At 36.7% G+C, this 18,771-nt stretch overlaps 1 protein-coding gene across 2 annotated transcripts in view; it reads left to right on the top strand.

The window, feature by feature from the left end:
• Positions 1–18,771, top strand: part of LOC106674422 (rho GTPase-activating protein 20-like) — a 424,732-nt gene that overhangs the window by 142,802 nt on the left and 263,159 nt on the right. The window contains exon 1 of one of the 2 annotated variants that reach the window (XM_014407126.2): positions 8,859–9,191. The exons of the other annotated variant lie outside the window; for it this stretch is intronic. Coding sequence (XP_014262612.1) covers positions 8,907–9,191 — 285 coding nt within the window. The 5' untranslated portion in view covers positions 8,859–8,906. Of the gene's footprint in view, positions 1–8,858; positions 9,192–18,771 lie in introns of those variants that run through there. 2 annotated transcript variants of the gene reach the window in all.

Below are 18,771 nucleotides of genomic sequence, written 5' to 3'. Positions count from 1 at the left end.
TCTTCCAGCCTTCAGTATTTTATCACATAAAAAAAATATTAAGTTTAATAATGAACAACCCTTAACCTCATCACACCGTCTCAAACATAGTAGATGAGGACTAATAAATATGAACTGTCGGTTCCGCTCTGGTATGCCACAGTAAGGTATTCAAGATGTGAACTAGCCAGCCGAAGGTGTAAGCTCTGCAAGATTTCTGCTTCTTTTTTGACCTCTTATAATGGATAATATTAAAGAAAAATAAATTTTGCACATTTTGTGCTGTGAAATCTGTACCTAAACTTAAAGTAAACACGTGCGAGTGATAATTTAATAGGCAAACCAGATAGATAAAATGTGCTTGATGGTCACTTTTTTCAAAGCTCTATTATTGAAATTTGGAATTATTTGTATACAAGAACTTTTTATGGATGTTTTAACTTCATTCTAAATGGAAGTTTTTTCAAAGCGAGTGCTTTTGGTATTGCAATTTATAAGAATAACTAAAATTATTTTCTAAAGCTTTAATTACCATTCTCTTTGTATCTTGTTGCATTTAGGATAGGAAGCTTTTGCGAAGTAATAAAAATGCGAATACCTCGTGACAACGACTCAATTATTTATGAAAGGGCAATAAAAGGAGAAAAATGTTTCTTCAAAGAAACTGCCCTTGAATGCTTAAAGGGGTTCAAACCGGCCGATCTCATGGCGGTATGTATGTTATTGCAACAAGACCGGTCTAAAAATGAATAGTTTTACCGCCACGATTTTTTATTCTCGATAGAATCTTGACCTTTTCATTGAAAACTAACAGGTTGGAGTCGTGAAAGTGGCCATTAAGTATTTCCAATTCACTTTTGTTAGACAAACGTCCTTCGCACCTGTCGTTCAACCCAGTTTCGCTTGTTCTTTCTTCCTATCATTCGTCTCAAACCTTTTCCACGAATTTCGTGGAATAAGTCGTAAATTGATGAAGGAGCGAGAAAGGGAAACCTCATTGGGTTTGCGAAGTCAATAAACCATCGCGTTGATCAAAGGAGGCCGGCTGTCCGGATGGAGAAAGTCAGCGACCTCTTCAAATCATCTCATCTCGCACTTCCATTTTCAACCGGGACCCCTAATCCGTCAGTTGTTCTCACTAATCCTTTCTCATCTCTATGACCCATTTATTCAGATTTAATTGGCCAGCCCGGAGGAGACAAGAAGTGAACCGGCGGGGGAAGAGAAGGAAAGTAAATTCGCTTTCTTCCAGGCTCGCATCGAAGATTATCGCTCTAATCTGCCCCATTTCGCGTTTTGGAATTACAAAAGAGATAAAAATCTACCTGCGGTCGTGAACCTTCCCAGTAACGCATTCCACAAATCTTACATTTTAATGTTTTTCGGTCTGGGTATGCTACAAAAAGAAAAAATGCAGATGAATATCTAACTTAGTGAGAATAAACCGGATTAAGTTTTCTAAGAGAAAACTTAATAAAAGCCTCATTCCGGATGTGTAAGATTACTTTATTGTATTTGCAAAATCCACAATTAAATCCTGAACATCTTCACTTTTCTATGTCACATGGACTTGTTAAACTTAAGTTAATCTAGATTGCCTTAAAATTATTTAAATGTATCTAATTATATTCTGTGTGGGAAATAGATATAATTTGTTCACATATGATCAAGTAGCTATGAAATCTTCCATAGCATTATTACTACTTTATGTCTTACTGATATCACCAAACGTGAAAAATTAGAATTATGAGAATTTTTTTTTTACAAGGATTCGCAACAGCAGAGGTCATATAAGCCCTCAGGGTGCCGTTTATTGAAAAAAAGCCCATATGTAAGTATGTCGTGTTCCAGCAGGGCCGCTGGATTCGAACCCGGGACCTTTACCTTACAGTGATGAGCGCCGTGTCAACGCCTAAACCGTTGCGTCCACCGACCCCCCTCCAATTATCAAAATTGTATTTATCAGATTTATCAGAACTGTTGTGGCACCTGTTTCCAAATAATCTTTTCTATTCTAGATTAAAATTTGTTATTAAATTTCTAAGTGTCAACACAAAATGTCAAGGTACTTTGTTTGTCCTCTTCACATTGACAATAGCTTAATGAATGAATATCAAAATTTTACAAAATCTATAAGAGTTCGTGGTCCGATTGACCAGTTAACTTTTTTCAATTAACACCAATCTTTATGTAAGGTATTGGTTGAGATGAAAAAGTCAGCGTCAAGAGCGGGGTTCGAACCCACGGCCTTCGGCTAAATACGCCGCTGCTCTAACCACTTGAGTGGATCGAAGTGGATAGCTCAAGTGGTTAGAGCAGAGGCGTATTTAGCCGAAGGTCGTGGGTTCGAATCCTGCTCGTGACGCTGATTTTACAAAAAAAAATTTTTTCGCATGACTTTACTATACTTTATATAACAACAATGAGTAGTTTCCTATATTTAATAAATTCTAAGTACGTAGTTATAATTATTGTTGATGATCGTATTAAAATAATATTAAACCTGATTGGTTCCTTGTTTTACATAGTGCATAGTTCATTATTCCGTTGTAATAAATAATAATACAGGTAGATTTGAATTTAAAAGGTACCCCAATGTGATCAAATAATGTGTGAAAACAAATTCGTCACCCTTTTTAATAATTTCGATAGCGTAGAAACAGCATAAAACTATGCTAAACAAGTAGATCACATGTCATAAAGCGAAATTAGGGGGATCTGCGTGACATCGTGACAAACATGTGCTTAAATACAAAATTATCAAAATATTACAGCTAATCCTAATAATTATTTTTAATACATTTTTTTATACAATTTATTTTTAATACAAACACGGACAAGTTGGGAAGTTCATTTGTCCATTATGTTTATCAGCAGTGGTAACGGTCTGGCATGGGTGGGCTCCCGTTGATCCGTTGGTCCGTGTCAAATGCAGGCACGCGTCGCTCCTCTCGCTTTCGTAGTCTAACGGGCTGCCGGCTGCATTGATTGACGCTATTTTGGAAACCGCAGTCTCGTCATACTGACCGATATCCAAATAGACCCGGAGTGAAGGTGATTTTTCCACTTTTAAACCGAATTGGCTCACGTGTTCGCTCGGAAATGTGCGACGATAATAAACCGGCTGGAATCTGAAAGTGAAGCGATTTTGTGAGTTAATCTTATAATAGGCCGTTGCCCGTCCAACGGAGTCATAATCTTCAGTCTAACGACGGAATGGGTCCGAAGAAACCCAAGAGAAAAGGCATTTCAAAACATTAATTTTTTTTTCTTTTTTAGAAAACCCCGCATGTTCTGACTTAGTGAAACTCTGAGTGAGACCCGAATACCACCATGAGTACAATATTTAAAAATGTAACCTGTTCAGCATACACCAAGGAAAGCAGATTTCATGTTTACTATAAAAATCAAGGAAATGTAAAGTTTCGTAGATATGTAATTTCACTAAAGATATTCCATCTTAACACGCAACATGAGACCATCTATGTTTTACCTATTCCATATGCTTCGAGGATTCTTGATCATTTTCATTTCCTTAACTGCATTATCTAGTAAACGAACAAAAAGGGTTTAAGATTATTAATGTTAGAAGTAGACCCACCTAATTTTCATGTGACCCTTCCTGTTTGGTTGTTTCCCATCATCTTGATCTAATTATCCTTGCAGTTTTTGGGTGTAGGCCACGTTTCGGCTTCAACCTTAGTTGATTTCTAAAAGTAAAAATAAATATACACACAAATTTCATTATATACTAAAGCACTTGTAAATGACTAGACAATATCAACAATTTTAACTAAATTACAAAGTTAGCAAGTGTGACAAGTGCTGAGTTCGTTGCCTCCTGTTTTCCAAATGATTTATGTGACCCAATAAAATCATAGAGTTAGACGAAATTTGGTAATTTTGTTAAAAAGTTAACAGGAAATCCTATGAATTTAGTGAACGAGGTTAGATTGGCCTCAAACAAATCAGTTTAGCCAATACACGACAGAAAAATAGCACGAATAACACTGCGACCGCCTTAAACAGACGGGATTTCCTCCTAACCTTAAACAAAATTGCTAAGCTCTGTGCAACTTGGGGCAAGAAATGGTTAAATTATAAACTGGCTATGAAACATTTTATGTCTGGAAAATATAAAAATCATACAAAGTGAAGTGGTAGGGTAAAAAGCCATGGGGGAGATTAGACGATTCCAAGTTGGAGATTTTAAATTGGCGCCAAAAAAATCAGTTTTGCCAATACACGGGCAGAAACAGAGCAGGAACAACACTGCGACCGCCCCAAACGCATGGCATTAGCTAAGCTTTTTCAAATTTGATAAATTTGGTGTTGCCCTTAGACAGCGATGGGCAAGAAAAGTTTAAATTGACTGAACTGTTTAAGTAAATATTTTTCTTCCAATGAAATTTCAAAAAAGATACAACCTCTAAGCAACACTTCCTTATCCAATTTTACCACGATGTATAAATAAATATATATTTTGATTGCTTGATTGCTTGCTAGTGGAGTATGTATTTAAGTATACACTACGTCGTATATATAATGCTGTAAGTTTTGACATTTTTGACATCCATTTTGGTAGAACTAACTATTAAATTTCATTTTTCCCTCTAACCCTCTTCTATGATTCAAGAGACTGTGGTCACAAGATCTCCTACGAAGGACAGTTAAGTGATAGTAACTCCAATATTATTTAAACAGGCAGAATTTTAGCATCATTGGATATCTTAAATTTTGTCAACTAAAGCAAATGCCCAAAACGGTAAACTAGGTCAGCAAAAAAAGTTGTTTTCTTATAGGAAATTTGAGGTGGTGACATTGCGATTGCCTACACTCATCTTTTGCTTGTTAATATAAGTATTGTCTAGTTAATTATGTATTTACAATTTTTGGAATCTTTGACATCAATTTTGGTAGAACTAAGATATGTATTACATTCGATTTTATCCCTCCAACTCTCCCGCTGATTGAAGAGACTGTGGCCACTAGATCTCCTACGAAGTGACTTTTAAGTGATAATGGCGTCAGTATTATTTAAACAGGCAGCATCATTGGATACCTTAAGTTTCGTCAAATAAAGCAAATTCCCAAAATGATAAATTGAGTCAGCAAAAAAAGTTGTTCTAGTTGTGTTGGTTTGTCTTGTTCGTCTGCGAGTGGATGAGCAGAACTGGTCGTAAATTTTTGGTTGTTTGTTTGTGGTTTTGACATTGCGATGGCGTACACTCATCTTTTGCTTTTTAATATAAGTATTGTCGTTTTTACTATTAACGATGTCGATGTCTACAACGTTGTTTTTATGGTTAACTACTATGTTGAACCTATTCAATGTCAAGTAAAATTTTTTTGCTGACTCAATTTATCATTTTGGGCATTTGCTTTATTTGACGAAACTTAACATGACGATTAATACGTTAGCTTTTTGTCGTCGTTCACACGTTTGTAAATAGGGGGAAAAAAGAGACAGCTATTTGTGTGTTCTTTGTTATGTTCAATAAAACCCAATAGAGAGCCACAATTAGAACAAGGAAAATAGCGAACATAAAATAAGCTAAATTAAATATTGTTTATTGTCTCAAATTGTTGTTTATCTTGGCTACCGTTTCCGAAGGTATGTTTGTTCTCCGTGTTTTTTTTTCAGATTGTGTTCCGTGCTGGACGGGGGTCAGGAACCTTGCCCGATATTACAGTAATGTTATGCAAAGCGTTCAAAACGGACTCTGGAAGCAACCTTGTTATTGAAGCATCTCCCTGTTAACACGGGTCGTTATAAACAACTCGTCGTTACTCCGACTCGGCTACACCGGTCCCAACCATAAAACCGTGTTCTTTTTGACGGCCTTGTTTATGCTATGGCCTTCGACCTATACTGCAAGTGCTTGTCGTTGGTTTTCATTAAAAACGTTTAGAACTAAGGACGATATTTTCCTGCATGATCCAGGGATGGTCGACCTTGTGAACAGTAAGACGATGTTCTTAACTTTATTTAATCTGCCACATATTAACAGAGACTGAAAATATGTTCTTGTGAATTTTATATGTAATAACTTTTAAAAGCATCGTGACTAAGATTACAGACTACATATTATCATAAAAGATTTCGTAACCTTTACCGAGCAATGGAGTTTGAACTGTTACCATCGTCATCGCATTTAGCCATTATGTAATGTGCACATCTGCCATGCACGCTTTTCATGATGGACTATCGCAACGAAACACGGGTATGAAATCGGCGTTATGTTTAAAATATTCGAAAGACCATGCAAAAGTAAATAATTGGTCGCAGAATATTTTAAGAATAATCGTTTGATGATTTTTTTTATGATCGGTCTGCATTTATTCATCATCCGTTTCTATTTAATAAAAGATTGCTAAAGATAAAAATTCTAACTTGTTGACCAATAGAGAAGAGGGTCGTAATATAGTCGACGGGAAAAAATGCAAGAAAAGGGTTGATTTAACTTTTATACAATTGGTAACAGGCCCATTTAATACTGATATGAACGGAAAATGTTTCTGGCACATTCTCTCACACCCTCTCTATTTCTCACGATTTCTCTCTCACTCTGTCTCTCCCTCTCTATCTATCTATTTATCTCGTTCTATCTATATATTTACCTGTCTATCTACATATTTATCCAGTTCTTCTTTCTTTTAGCTTTGACGTCTCTCTTCATCTCCCCCCTCTTATTCACTCTCTCTTACTCTCTTTATCTCATTTTCTCTCTCTTTCTCTCTTCCTCTCTCTCTCTCCTCCCTCTTCTCTCTCTCCTCTCTCTCTTCTTCTCTCTATCTCTCTCTCTCTCTCTCTCTCTAGCTCTTTCTGTGTCTCACGCTCTTTCCCTCGAGTTCTCTCTCTCTCTCTCTCTCTCTCTCTCTCTCTCTCACTCTCTCTCTAGCTCTTTCTGTGTCTCACGCTCTTTCCCTCGAGTTCTCTCTCTCTCTCTATCTTTCTTTCTCCCTCACGTTATATCTCTCTTTCTCTCTCTCTCATTCTCTCTCTCTCTCTCTCTCTCTCTCTCTCTCTCTCTCTCTCTCTCTCTCTCTCTCTCTCTCTCTCTCTCTCTCTCTCACACACACACAGACACACACATACACACACTCTTCCTTCCCTCTTTTCATCATCCTCTCTATCCTATCTATCTATCTCAGTCTATCTACATTTACCTATCTATCTATCTATTTATCCAATACTTCCTCTCCCTCACTCACTCCCTCCCTCTCTCTCACTCTCTCTCTCTCTCTCTCTCTCTCTCTTTCCTTCCCTTTCTGCAACTGATTCATTCTTTTGTAATTTCTTAACTTTCATTCATTTCATGCAGATTTATGCTTCCATAATAGTTTTTTACAGGTTTGATTACGTTAATTCAAAAGTTTCGTTGAGCCGTTTTTTCGTTGCCCCGCATGTTTACGAAATTTAAAACGTTAAATAACAATTGTGTCAAAATCTTCTTCAAACTACAAAAAGACGATATTTAAACACTGTTTACATGTAATTTTTTTAAATGTTTACGTTAAACAAAGATGTGATGTAATAACTCTTTTGTAAGTCTATTAAATCTATGTGTACAGATAAATTACATAAACGGACGAGTTGGAAGGTTTATGGTATTGCTTTTAGAGCCAACGTGTATCATTGCCATTTGTGTGAAATGGCAAAAAGTCGGAACGATGGAATGCACATGGACATTGTGGGTTTGGAATAAGTATGAGTTTATGCCGACGATTGAAAGTGTATGACCATAAACAGACAGCAATATCTTAATAATGCAAGAAACGTGTGGGAGGCGAACATTTCTGGATACGCTAAAGCAAAATCCTTGAATGCTTGATTAAATATAGCAAAGTGAAAAATGGTTTCTGTTTACAGTTATTCGAACGACGTGCTTTACCTAAGTTATTCAACGATGTTGCTAACATTGGAAATAAGCTCTCTCCATCCTCCCTCGTGTCAGACCTCGAGAATATTGAATATTTTATGTATTGAAATCAACCATACTGTGTTATTTATCATTCACCAAGAATTTATTAAATTGAACCTTTTTTCTGCATATTTTCGCTGCTTTTTTTCTGCCAAACGTGTCATTGCACCATCTTCGGTGGTTGTACCGTGTGATATTTTGTTATGGGTTTACTTTTTCGTATTACTGAAATAAAGTGCCAAATCCTGTCTGTGGACCAACTGGTTAACGGACAGTCGAAGATAGGCAGACCAGGAAATTAAGATGACCTCAAGTTTATCACCTCATAGATCTCAACACAGTATCTCACAATTTAATGTAATAAAATTAACATATATATACAAAACTTTGTAGGTACTGACGGCTTTTTTTGTAATATCAAAACTTAGATTATTGAGTTCTTAACCGAGGATTTAAGGAAAAATTTGCGAAGAAGTTGGATTTATGGTTAGGACGTGGTGGGTTGTGTTCCATGAGTAATAGTATTTGTAGTTATTTTCTCAATTATAGAAGGAATTCGCTAAAATTGAGTGTATAAATAAATTGCATGGTTTTGTAACATCCTTGGATATCATAGTACATAATATGATTTATGAAGGGAACGTCCAGAGGAGACCGAGTCTTTTAAAATAAAATATTACGTAGTGGAGAGACCGGCCGGGGAGGTCGGGCGGGTCGGCCGCTCCGGAGGGAAAAATAGAGGAAAGGAGGCGGAGAGAAAAAAGTCCGAAGAAGAAGAAAGAGAAGGTGAAGAAGAGGTAGGAAAAAGGAGAATAGGAGGCGGAATATAATCGCTCTAATGAGTCGGGTACCAGGAGAGCAAGAGGTAGCAAGAGTCCTAGTGGGGATGTTTGTACACACGAGGAGGGGGCCAGGACTGGTCCGAGTAGTTTTTCCTCTCTTCTAGCTCCTCAGTCGGATACAGGTCTCGGACGCGTACTGTCGTCGGATTTGTGTGATGTGATGATGTTCGGTCAATTGGTGCAAAGACTGCAGAGCCTGAGCCCGGTAACGTCCCCGCGGTCGTCCCCCAAGCCCGGGAGGCGGCGGCCCGCCAAGAGTCCCGCCGCCAGGAGAAGCCTCAAGGAAGAATTCAGGGAGATCCAGTCCGAGCCCGAAGACGCGGTCGGCCTCGAGAAAAAGCCCAGGAGCAAAAGGAGGATCGAGAAGCTGAGGGGCAGGCGGCTCGAAGTGTCCGCACCCCTCCAAGGATCCAAATCCATGGGGAGGCTTGATGGTCTCAAACAGGTCAGATACCCTAATATCTATCACCGAATAGATTTTTTTCGCGCCTACTATTACGTTGTTTTATTCATCATTAATTTTTTTCCCTTCCGACTCACCGTCCATCCAGACTCACGATAGAATCATGATTTGATTACTTTCTTAATCAAAACATTGACATTGTAAAGCTCGAGTGCCTTGCTCACCCCGGACCTGCTATGGTCACAAGAAAATTCTCCAGAAAGGATACTGGGCGAGGCGAAGCATGAGCTAAGATTACCCGGTCATATCAGTGGTTGTTTACCTTGAAGCTAATGGTTTCTTACAATAAGTATTTTCTATTTACATTTACACGCTTTAACAAGACTGTCATACTGTAGCACATAGTATCTTCCAATTTATTTTTTACTGTTCTGAGGATAACGATCCAATTAACATAAAACCCATATGATGCTAAATAAAGCATTGTAAACACTTTCGCGTAATTAATTTATTTTAGTATCCTTGCAGGCAGGAAGGTGAGTCTGGTTGGGTGATGTACTAAATGATATGTAAATGTATGTCCTTAAAAATGCTGGGCCATTGTTACTGTGCAAACCTAAATAGCGGCAATGCATTAGGGCAGAACAAACAGGTCGTTTTATAAACAATAAGATTTAAAAGTTTGCCTTTATCAAAAATTAGCTCAGATAGAAATTAAGTTGTTCAAATACGTTTATCGGCCTTGCATTCGTTTTACATATTTGAATAATTATTGTTTATATTTTACGTAATTCTGACTTCGAGTGTTGTAATTTGTTGATAATATTGTATAGCTAGTTGAAACTGAACCCATATACAACATGCTTATCACGAAAAATAATAATATAAAAATATCAAAAAATAACATACAATAATAAAATGAATAAAATAAATTTGGTGTAAATTGAAAAAATGACTAAATAACTTATTGAAGAATATAAAGGGGAATGGTCACCGACATACTATTAATTTATCTTTAATTGTTATATTATCATTTTATCGTTTATATTATCATTTTTAATCATTTTCGCCGAATACTTCCTTTGTAACTTCCTGTGAAAAAATAGACCTGGAGGTTTATTAGATGGCATTTCTTGTTAACAGATAGTCAATTTTTGATTGTTTGATAAGGCATTATTGATTTATGAAATCACTCAATTGTCGCAATGATTCAAGTTGTTAATGTTTCATGAATTAATTTTTAACACAAACACAACCATCTTTACCATCTTTAATCCCTTTTGACCGTTTTTATCTAGATCCACACCTAGACGTGGACATTTATATCCGTTTAATCAAATTATTCCACTATTTTCCACAATTCCGCAGTTAATTGTAGTATGTAGAATCTGAGATAAGACTCGGTTCCCGATCGGCTGGGATGAATTAGATCGGACGACAAAATATCATCTTTGATTTTTTTTTTTTAAATCTACAGGTGATTCGGGCCGAAGGACGCCGAGTGTCCAGTCTCAATAATTATACACTCTTACTCTTACTAAACCGGTAAATAAATAGGTGATTAATCTCCAGCGAGCAGGATCGGTCCAAATGTAAAACAGGTTTCATTTGAAATTCATTCGATTTATTGACGATCTGCTCCAATTCGTGCTCGAAGAACCAGCTCACAGTAAAACCCATGGCCAAACTAGCCAAGTTTTCGGTAGTTAAATATTGTGAAATATGTCGTTCTTTTCAACAATAAAACCTCGACATATCGACATTTTAAATAAATATTGCCTCAGAAATTATATCGGGAGAATTCCTCTTGAAAATCTGTTGGGTCATGAACCTTTAGTTTGACCTTTTTTGATCATTTTATTCTGAGTAACATGTTAGTTTTGGTCCTCATATCATACCAAGGACTGAACTGAAGATGGCAAGACGCTCGGCCGAAATGATCGGAAACGACCAAACTATATTTGCTTTCTCCTTTCACTGACAAATTAAGGCTTTTGATCGTGAAATTTTATTAAATAGCTGCAAAAGCTCCATAATCGGAATCATACGCTTACATGGAACGAACACGTCATGGACCTAATAAGCACACGAAGTTTTTGAAATCTTAATTGCTACCTTTTAGTTTTCGTGAAATATTGGAAGAAAGTTCGTGGGTAATATTAGTTGAATTGGTGAAAGTGCATCGGTATTAAGTATTTACTATTGAATTTATTATTTGAAAGTAGTATATTGCTTTACTGGCCTAGGAACTAGAAATATTAGTTGTAGTTTAATCGTTGCCGGTTATTTCGCCTCTCGTCGCATAATTTCGTCTTTGAGACGGGATTCGGTTACATGCTATCTTCAGTGGTGGGGTCTATGAAAATTTGATGACATTTCTCCATAAATATGTAATAATCATAAAACATTTTTTTTATAAAACGCCTATAGAAAATAGGGAGAAGCCAAATGCGTCTCACAGACCAAAACAGCTTAAGTAGCCTGGGCAAAATGATCCGTAACAACCAAATAGCTCGTACATCCCCCACAGACAAGAGAAAAACTCACAGCTTAATCATATTAGTATTCCAGGTGGAATCTTATGTATTTTTCTCCAGCACTTACCAAACATAAGTTAAGTGTTTTCATAGGTGAAAATTGTGTTTTCATTTCGACATTGTTTGTACAGATTTTCACATTTGTTTCACGTTTGTTCGCTTGACAGAAAATTATACTCGTATATTAAAAATATGAGATAAGGACCTGATTTTATAGTAGTGTCTATTAATTAATCGGAGTAAGTTACACTAAATATTCCTTCAACTTTTCGGTTGTAAAATTTATGAACGTTGGGACATTTAATTTGATACCTGAAATAACAGTCTTATAAGGGTTGTAATGGATGTATTTGATAATACGATAATCAAATTTGATTTAATTGAAGAGTTAAATACCACGAAAATACAAAAACGTTTTGTTCAAAGTTTATACCATATTAATTTTATATGGTCTTTTATTCTTTTTAAGTCCACGATAGTCGTTTTATATCGTTAAAGTTGATTTGTAGTATTCAAGTTTGATTTATGAAAACTGAACGCTGTGGTCCAGTGACACTTGGCATTTATTTTAAATTATATTTTATTATATTGGTCAAACAATTGGCGTTTTACCAGGTGTCATTTATTATTCATAACATAACTTCCTATCATTAGTTGAACTCGAACAATACTTTTTATAATATTTGGTAGAAAAACAAAACAAATAAAGTGGATTAAACGAAAGCATATTATTTTAAATTTGGACATAATATCAGAAAAATGTTACTTATAACGTGTGTTGCATTGTTGGTATTTTCATATCATTTTGTTGAAGGCGATACATCGATACATATTGAACTTTATGTATTTACAGATATTTTTAGTACTTTAGTTTTGAATAATTTTATTTTATTTTTATCGCTGAGGCACATCTCCTAATTTACGATTGGTTTATCAGCAGAATTTTGGATTTAACAGGAATTTTTAAAATGATCACATGATTTTAATGATCTGTATGAAAGCCTTCCAGGATAAAAGGAATGAAAGAGATGGCTAATTTGATCAAATTGCCTGTACTTTATCATCGATTATTTCCGTACTTTGTGTCGTCCTCCACGTTCTATTTTGATACGTCGCAAAGTAAAAAAAAAAAACCGAATCGGTCCAATTTACATTATTTCCTTGTTTTCTGAAAACAATCCAGCCTAGAAATACGATCCTTTAACAATCGTCATTGTCGAAAGGGGGTCACCATCTTCTGGCCCATTAATAATCCAGCGGGTGCAAAACAAGAGAAAATACCCGACGACGAGAACAAATCTGATGAAAACCCCGTTCTAATTGGTTTGACAAATTTGAAAATTAGCCGTTACATAATAAATTTTAAAAAGGCGTCCGTTGCGCAATCGTCGATGAGCTACTTGGCGCAACCGGACGACAGCCCTTTCGAAAATATATAAAAGAAAGTTCGACTTATTTTTCTAAGCCGGGCAAAACAGGTGGAATGGCCTGTAGACGGCCGGTTTTAACGAGGAAGCCCATTGGGCAGTACCGAGGAGGTCCCTATAAAATAAACTAACCGATTTTTCATTTTCTTTTTTTCCCCTAAACCGAACCACTTGATTAATCCAGTTTGTGTCATAAAAGTCATTCACCTCTCGGGCTACGATTGCTCGAGTCGTACGACGGTTCCACCCAAAGCAGATGGACTTAAAGTTGAAACTCCCTGCGCTAAAAGTAAACTAAAGACAAATAAGGATGAATCACATCGCTTGAATTCCAAAACAACAAGAACAAATCCAATGATTAAATAGAATCAAGCAGGCCTTAACGACCAAAAAAGGAAATAATCGTCAGTTAATTGCGTGTGTGTTTATTTAAATTGATAAAGCTCTTGGGAATGTTGTAACAAGAGTGATTACATGCTCCTTTCATCCGATGAAATTTTGATGCGATTAAATATTACAGGGTCAAAGGGGAGAAATTTGCTGGAATAATAATAGGATTGAGAGGGGGGTTACACAAATTGTCACTCTCATTAAATGGTTATTTCATTAAGAAAAAATAATCGTTCTGTTGATATTTTATAGTCATTCATAGCATAGGTGGTTTATATTTGCAAATCCTAACGAGAGATTACATCCAGCAAACCATTTCGCAGTTGTATTTATAAAATGAAAATAAATGAATGGAAACTGGTCTTACAAGCATGATGACAATGTCGCTTAACAAAGAAGTAGATTTTAGCTAAATGTAATAGTCATTGGTGTTGGAGAAAGGTTTTAAGAAAACCATTCGCTAATTAATTCCCAAGGATCCAAATCTTTCAAACCGGAAGGTATCGATAAATGAGTCGGGTCAGAGAGAAAGTTGCTTCCGAATTAAAGCCGGTAAAAGCCATTTGAATTATTAAGAAATCGCCTTGGGCATAGACTGTATTGGCACATTAACTGGCCATAAAAATGCCGGTTAAACGCTCGACCAGGGGCCAACCAACCGTTCAACCCAAGGGCACCAAAGCTAGGCAGTTAGCCACCAAAAAATGCGTCGGGCGAGAACATACGGTCGAGCACCCCGACGAATGAGCCACTTCACCGGCCTGATACAGCAAAACTAGATTGTCCGAGAATAATAGTAGGTATAGGCATTCTACCCTGGTCCTTCCATCCTCGGTTTTTAGTGCTGTGACTAACTCCGAAGAAGATATAATGTTGCGGCACGCCTGATCAAATCAAACTAACAATATTACCTACAAAACATAAGTAATTCATGTGACCCTGGATAAACTGAATGAATATATAGTACAGATAAATTGTATGTATATTTCGACATTTCGTCATATCCAATGCTGAGTTCCTGACAATGGTTGATATGTTGATATACTGTCTTCCATTGGGAATAGTTATCACCAATCAATCACTGAAGATTGTGAAAAGGCCAACAATGCGAGATTGGCCGAACTGAATAATTGAAATCGTCCCAGACCAAACTTCAGGTTTATCACCCCGCAGACTTCAAAGAAAAATATAACTTGTAACTTTCAATTAATTAAGGTTTTTAGTTGAGAAAAAAGTCAGTGTCACGAGTGTGATTCGAACCCACGACCTTCGGCTAAATACGCCGCTGCTCAACCACTTGAGCTATCGTGAGTTCTATCCACTCGGACACCAACTCCCATTCATAACTCAACCTTTCGAATTTTCCCTCATTTTTGCCATTTTTCATCTCAACCAATACCTTACATAAAGATTAATTAATAGAAAGATGTTATTTAGTCAATTGGACCACGAAATCTAATGAACTATATACATACATTATATAATGAGATACAATACGATTTTATTATCAGCATGTCCTGAGGGGAGCCAGCAACTATCGATGCTTTCACAGATTTTAGAATAGTTACGTTCGAATGTACTTATCGTAAGTACTTCCCGGGGTCCCATTTCCGTCTTGCTGTCATAAGTCGTCTTACTGGGTTATGTAGGGGTAGGTAATGTTGGACATGGATCGGCTAATGGGTTAAGACGTGAGGTTAGTTTTCATGGAATGTGGACAATTTATCGTGGATTAAGTTCTTAACGAAGGGTATTTGGAGGTCATTGTGATGGGCAGTGTTGAAATTGTCCTGGGGAGGGTGTCAATGCTTTTGAGGACTTCGGAACAGAAGGACATAGTCGTGCCCGATAGTTCCATACCTATGCCCAAATCGGTTTCAGTAGGGGCTTATGTGTTAGTTTGGTTTTTGTTGATAAGTTTGATGTTATTTATAATAATGTGTATAGCAGTCCGAAGATTATGTTTAATTCTTGTCGTTTCGTTCGTGCGTGTCGGTTCCGAGTTAGATATCAAGCTAGGCGTACACAGTCAATTATAGGGGTGTTATTGAGGGTGTTTCAGAGGGTAAAAGCAATGTAAGGTGCATTTGTTTCCATTTATGTTAAGGCGCCAGACACCTGTCCATGGATCTCATCCGAGGAATTCCGGGATCAGAATCAGAGCATTGCACGGTTGTCGGTAAAAGAAGCTAAGAGGGTAGAGGGTATAGTCAGGTCATCTCAGTTAAGATGACGTACAAGATTGGTCCGACCACACTGACACGTATTAATTTATAAAGGAGACCCTTATGCCATACGATCAAACGTGTCACGCCAAGAAAGACCCATAGCAGTTCGTTTACGCTCAAGTGTATGTGGTCGACCACGCGCAGGTGGTTGTCGAATGTTGAAAAATGATGATCTGGAAGAAGGTTGAGGGAGTTTATTTAGGTATCAATAGTTTGAAACTCTGAAACATATTGGGGTTTTGTTTTGAAAATCACCTCGATTCTCGTAAGAATTGGTGAAAGACAAAGAGATCATAGCTAATATTATTAATAATAATGACGTGAAATATCAAGAATGATAGAAATGTTGTTGGTTACTGACATATTGACACGTTTATCTAATGAAATGATACATACACTTTAACCTTGAAAATAATTCCGATATCCCTTCAATTAAACTACTGATTTCCTGTCGAGTAAGTTGTTTGTTCAAGTTATCTTCGGGAGTCGAACGTCAAAACCACTCACACCCCAAAAAAATCAACGTTAACGCTTTGAACACATCAGTTATTTTTGGGCACATCCTATACATGGGGATGAGACCCTATTAGCAAACTTGTAGATAAGTGTTTAAAATTTCGTCTTTTTTTTCAGACCACGAAATCCAGTAGATCCAAACGCCGGAAAAGTTCGCAGTGAATCGTTGGCAATACTTTAAGACGTTAAATAAAAAATTATAAAAAGGAGAAAATTATAAAAACGTAACACTATACTAGGAATATTCACGATGTTTGTAAGGTGTTAACTCGTGTTAACTGGAATAGAGAAATGTCCAGTAAGATCGTGAACGACCCATTCTTTTCTTAGCATGTTAAACGTTATTTTTTCCGCAATGCTGCGCGTGGCGATTGGTTGAACCGAAAATAAAGCTATAACAGTCCTTGAAGATTTGTTGTTGTTTCTTTTGGGTTAAATTGTATGATACCAGAAGTTAATAAAAAAGGAAAATTAATAAACTCTCTCATTCAAAATGCTATCTGTGCACCCAAAAAGTACTAACACATGACACGATTCAATTCGTGCCGACATACCTAATTTGTATCCTAACGTCTGATTAATTAATGCGTATTTAAGAATAAAAATACATGTAAACAAAAACCAGTTGTTAAATTTATGGCTACCATGTAGGTTCCCTACGCCCTAACGGATAGCAATGTTTGCTATTTTCGACCTAACATCTACGATTGGCCCTGCCCTGTTAGATCGAGCAATGTTAACTAGCCCATTCTTACGTCTTACGTCATCAATTTTCGCGATCTAACACGACCTAACAGATTTAACAGGGTTAACACAAAGATCATGAATACAACTACTATGTGCAGTAGCGTGTCGTTATCCGAGCATTCATTCATCCGCGGTTGCCTCCCTAGTATAGTTCTAGAGGAGAGAGGTAATGAGTATGAATCAAATCTACCACAGAAAAGGATGAATAAAAGTATAAAATTGGCAAAAAATAGGAATGTATCTAATCTTTCGATTAGCACAAAAGTTGACCGATAAAATCATAGAATATGAACGATGCATCAATCTAAAACATCACAATCAATGTACCCTCCTCAACAAAATTTCCTGCAGTTGAAAAACCAAAGAAAGTAGCCTGTTATAGCGATGTTCTTTGAGAAGGACGAAAGTGCATACTTAGCTAACTCATCTCCATCTCGCCTGGCAAAAATTTCATCACTTGAAGTTATTAAGGGTAACATATCCTGGTTCAGATCCTGGAATTCTCTTGCGGAGAGGTATAATGTGGCTCGGTTCTCTTTGGATAATTTAGCAGCGTGATCTGAAATGTTTTCCAATCTTCTTCATGTTATGGGGGCTCGTCATCGAGAGAGTTGTATTTCTCGTGCCGTGGACTCAAATAGATTCCAACTCTACAAGGAGTTGAATCATTCCCTAACTCCTTGCAATGTTTTTTCTGCTCCAGCAAATGATGTTCCGTTCTCTTTTTTCCGCTGGTGGTTTAAAATTCGAGGGGAGTTGTTGTTCCTGAATTTCAGGCCTTGGGTTGGGAGTACTCCTGCCACTGCAGTGTGCTCTCTATGCAACTCAGGTGATCGTGAGGATGCATTTCATTTTCTCGCTAGATGCTCGGTCCTGAACGAATTGAGGTATCTGTATGTGGGTAAGGGTTTTCTGACGAGGGAAGAGCTCATAGCCCTTCTGAACGGCTCCGATTGCCGGGGTCTTGTTGATTTTGCTCGGAAAGCCTGGTTTTACAGATATGAATACATTGGAATGTAGGGAATTAATATTCTGTTCGTCTTATTTTGTTTCTTTTTTGTTTGTCTTTTGTTTTTTTATTTTGTTCTGTTTGTCTTAATACATATAATTTCTAGTTTGTGGGCTTCTAAATGCGAATTCTGTTTGCCTGTGGGGGACCCTTTGTAAGTTGGAATCCTTTTGTTCTTTGAAGTGTCATTTTTATTATTTTCAAAGTTTATCGCAATTCAACCTTGTAATTTGAAAATCCTGTAAATAATTGTAACCTCTGAAGTTGATATTTTAAATTCTCCTTTTCTTATAATTATATAATTATGCATATTCTTGGGATAGTAATGCACTCCGAACTCTGGCTGACGGTTTTAATACCATGCCATAATAGTACTGTTTTTTTAACTCTAAATTTTTTCATTTAATAAAGTATATCTATCTATCTATCTCCAACTCCTTCTAACTGTGGGATTTTATTTATCTTGTTTATAAGTTTTATCGTTTTTAGGCCGTTAATAATTTATTTTTATTTGTTTCTATGTCGTGCACAGGTGGATACATGTTGATGTATGTAGTGCACAGGTGGATACATGTACTTTATCTTTTTCCTGAATGGAATAAACTTTTTGTTTGTTACCGTAAATTTTATGTTTATTTTTGAAACATACCTGAATGACCTGTACTTAAGTTCATAAACAACAATAACAGGCACACGTTATACAGAATGTGTCTGATTGGTATGCAGATAGAAGAAAATTCTTCGAAGCCTGCAAGCGAGGTGTTTCCT

The sequence above is a fragment of the Cimex lectularius genome, unplaced genomic scaffold (genome assembly GCF_000648675.2).
Source record: "Cimex lectularius strain Harlan isolate CLEC.00 unplaced genomic scaffold, Clec_2.1 scaffold24, whole genome shotgun sequence".
Classification (NCBI taxonomy): domain Eukaryota; kingdom Metazoa; phylum Arthropoda; class Insecta; order Hemiptera; family Cimicidae; genus Cimex; species Cimex lectularius.
Note: the sequence above shows the minus strand (reverse complement) of the source record. Positions and strands in the feature narration are given on the sequence as shown.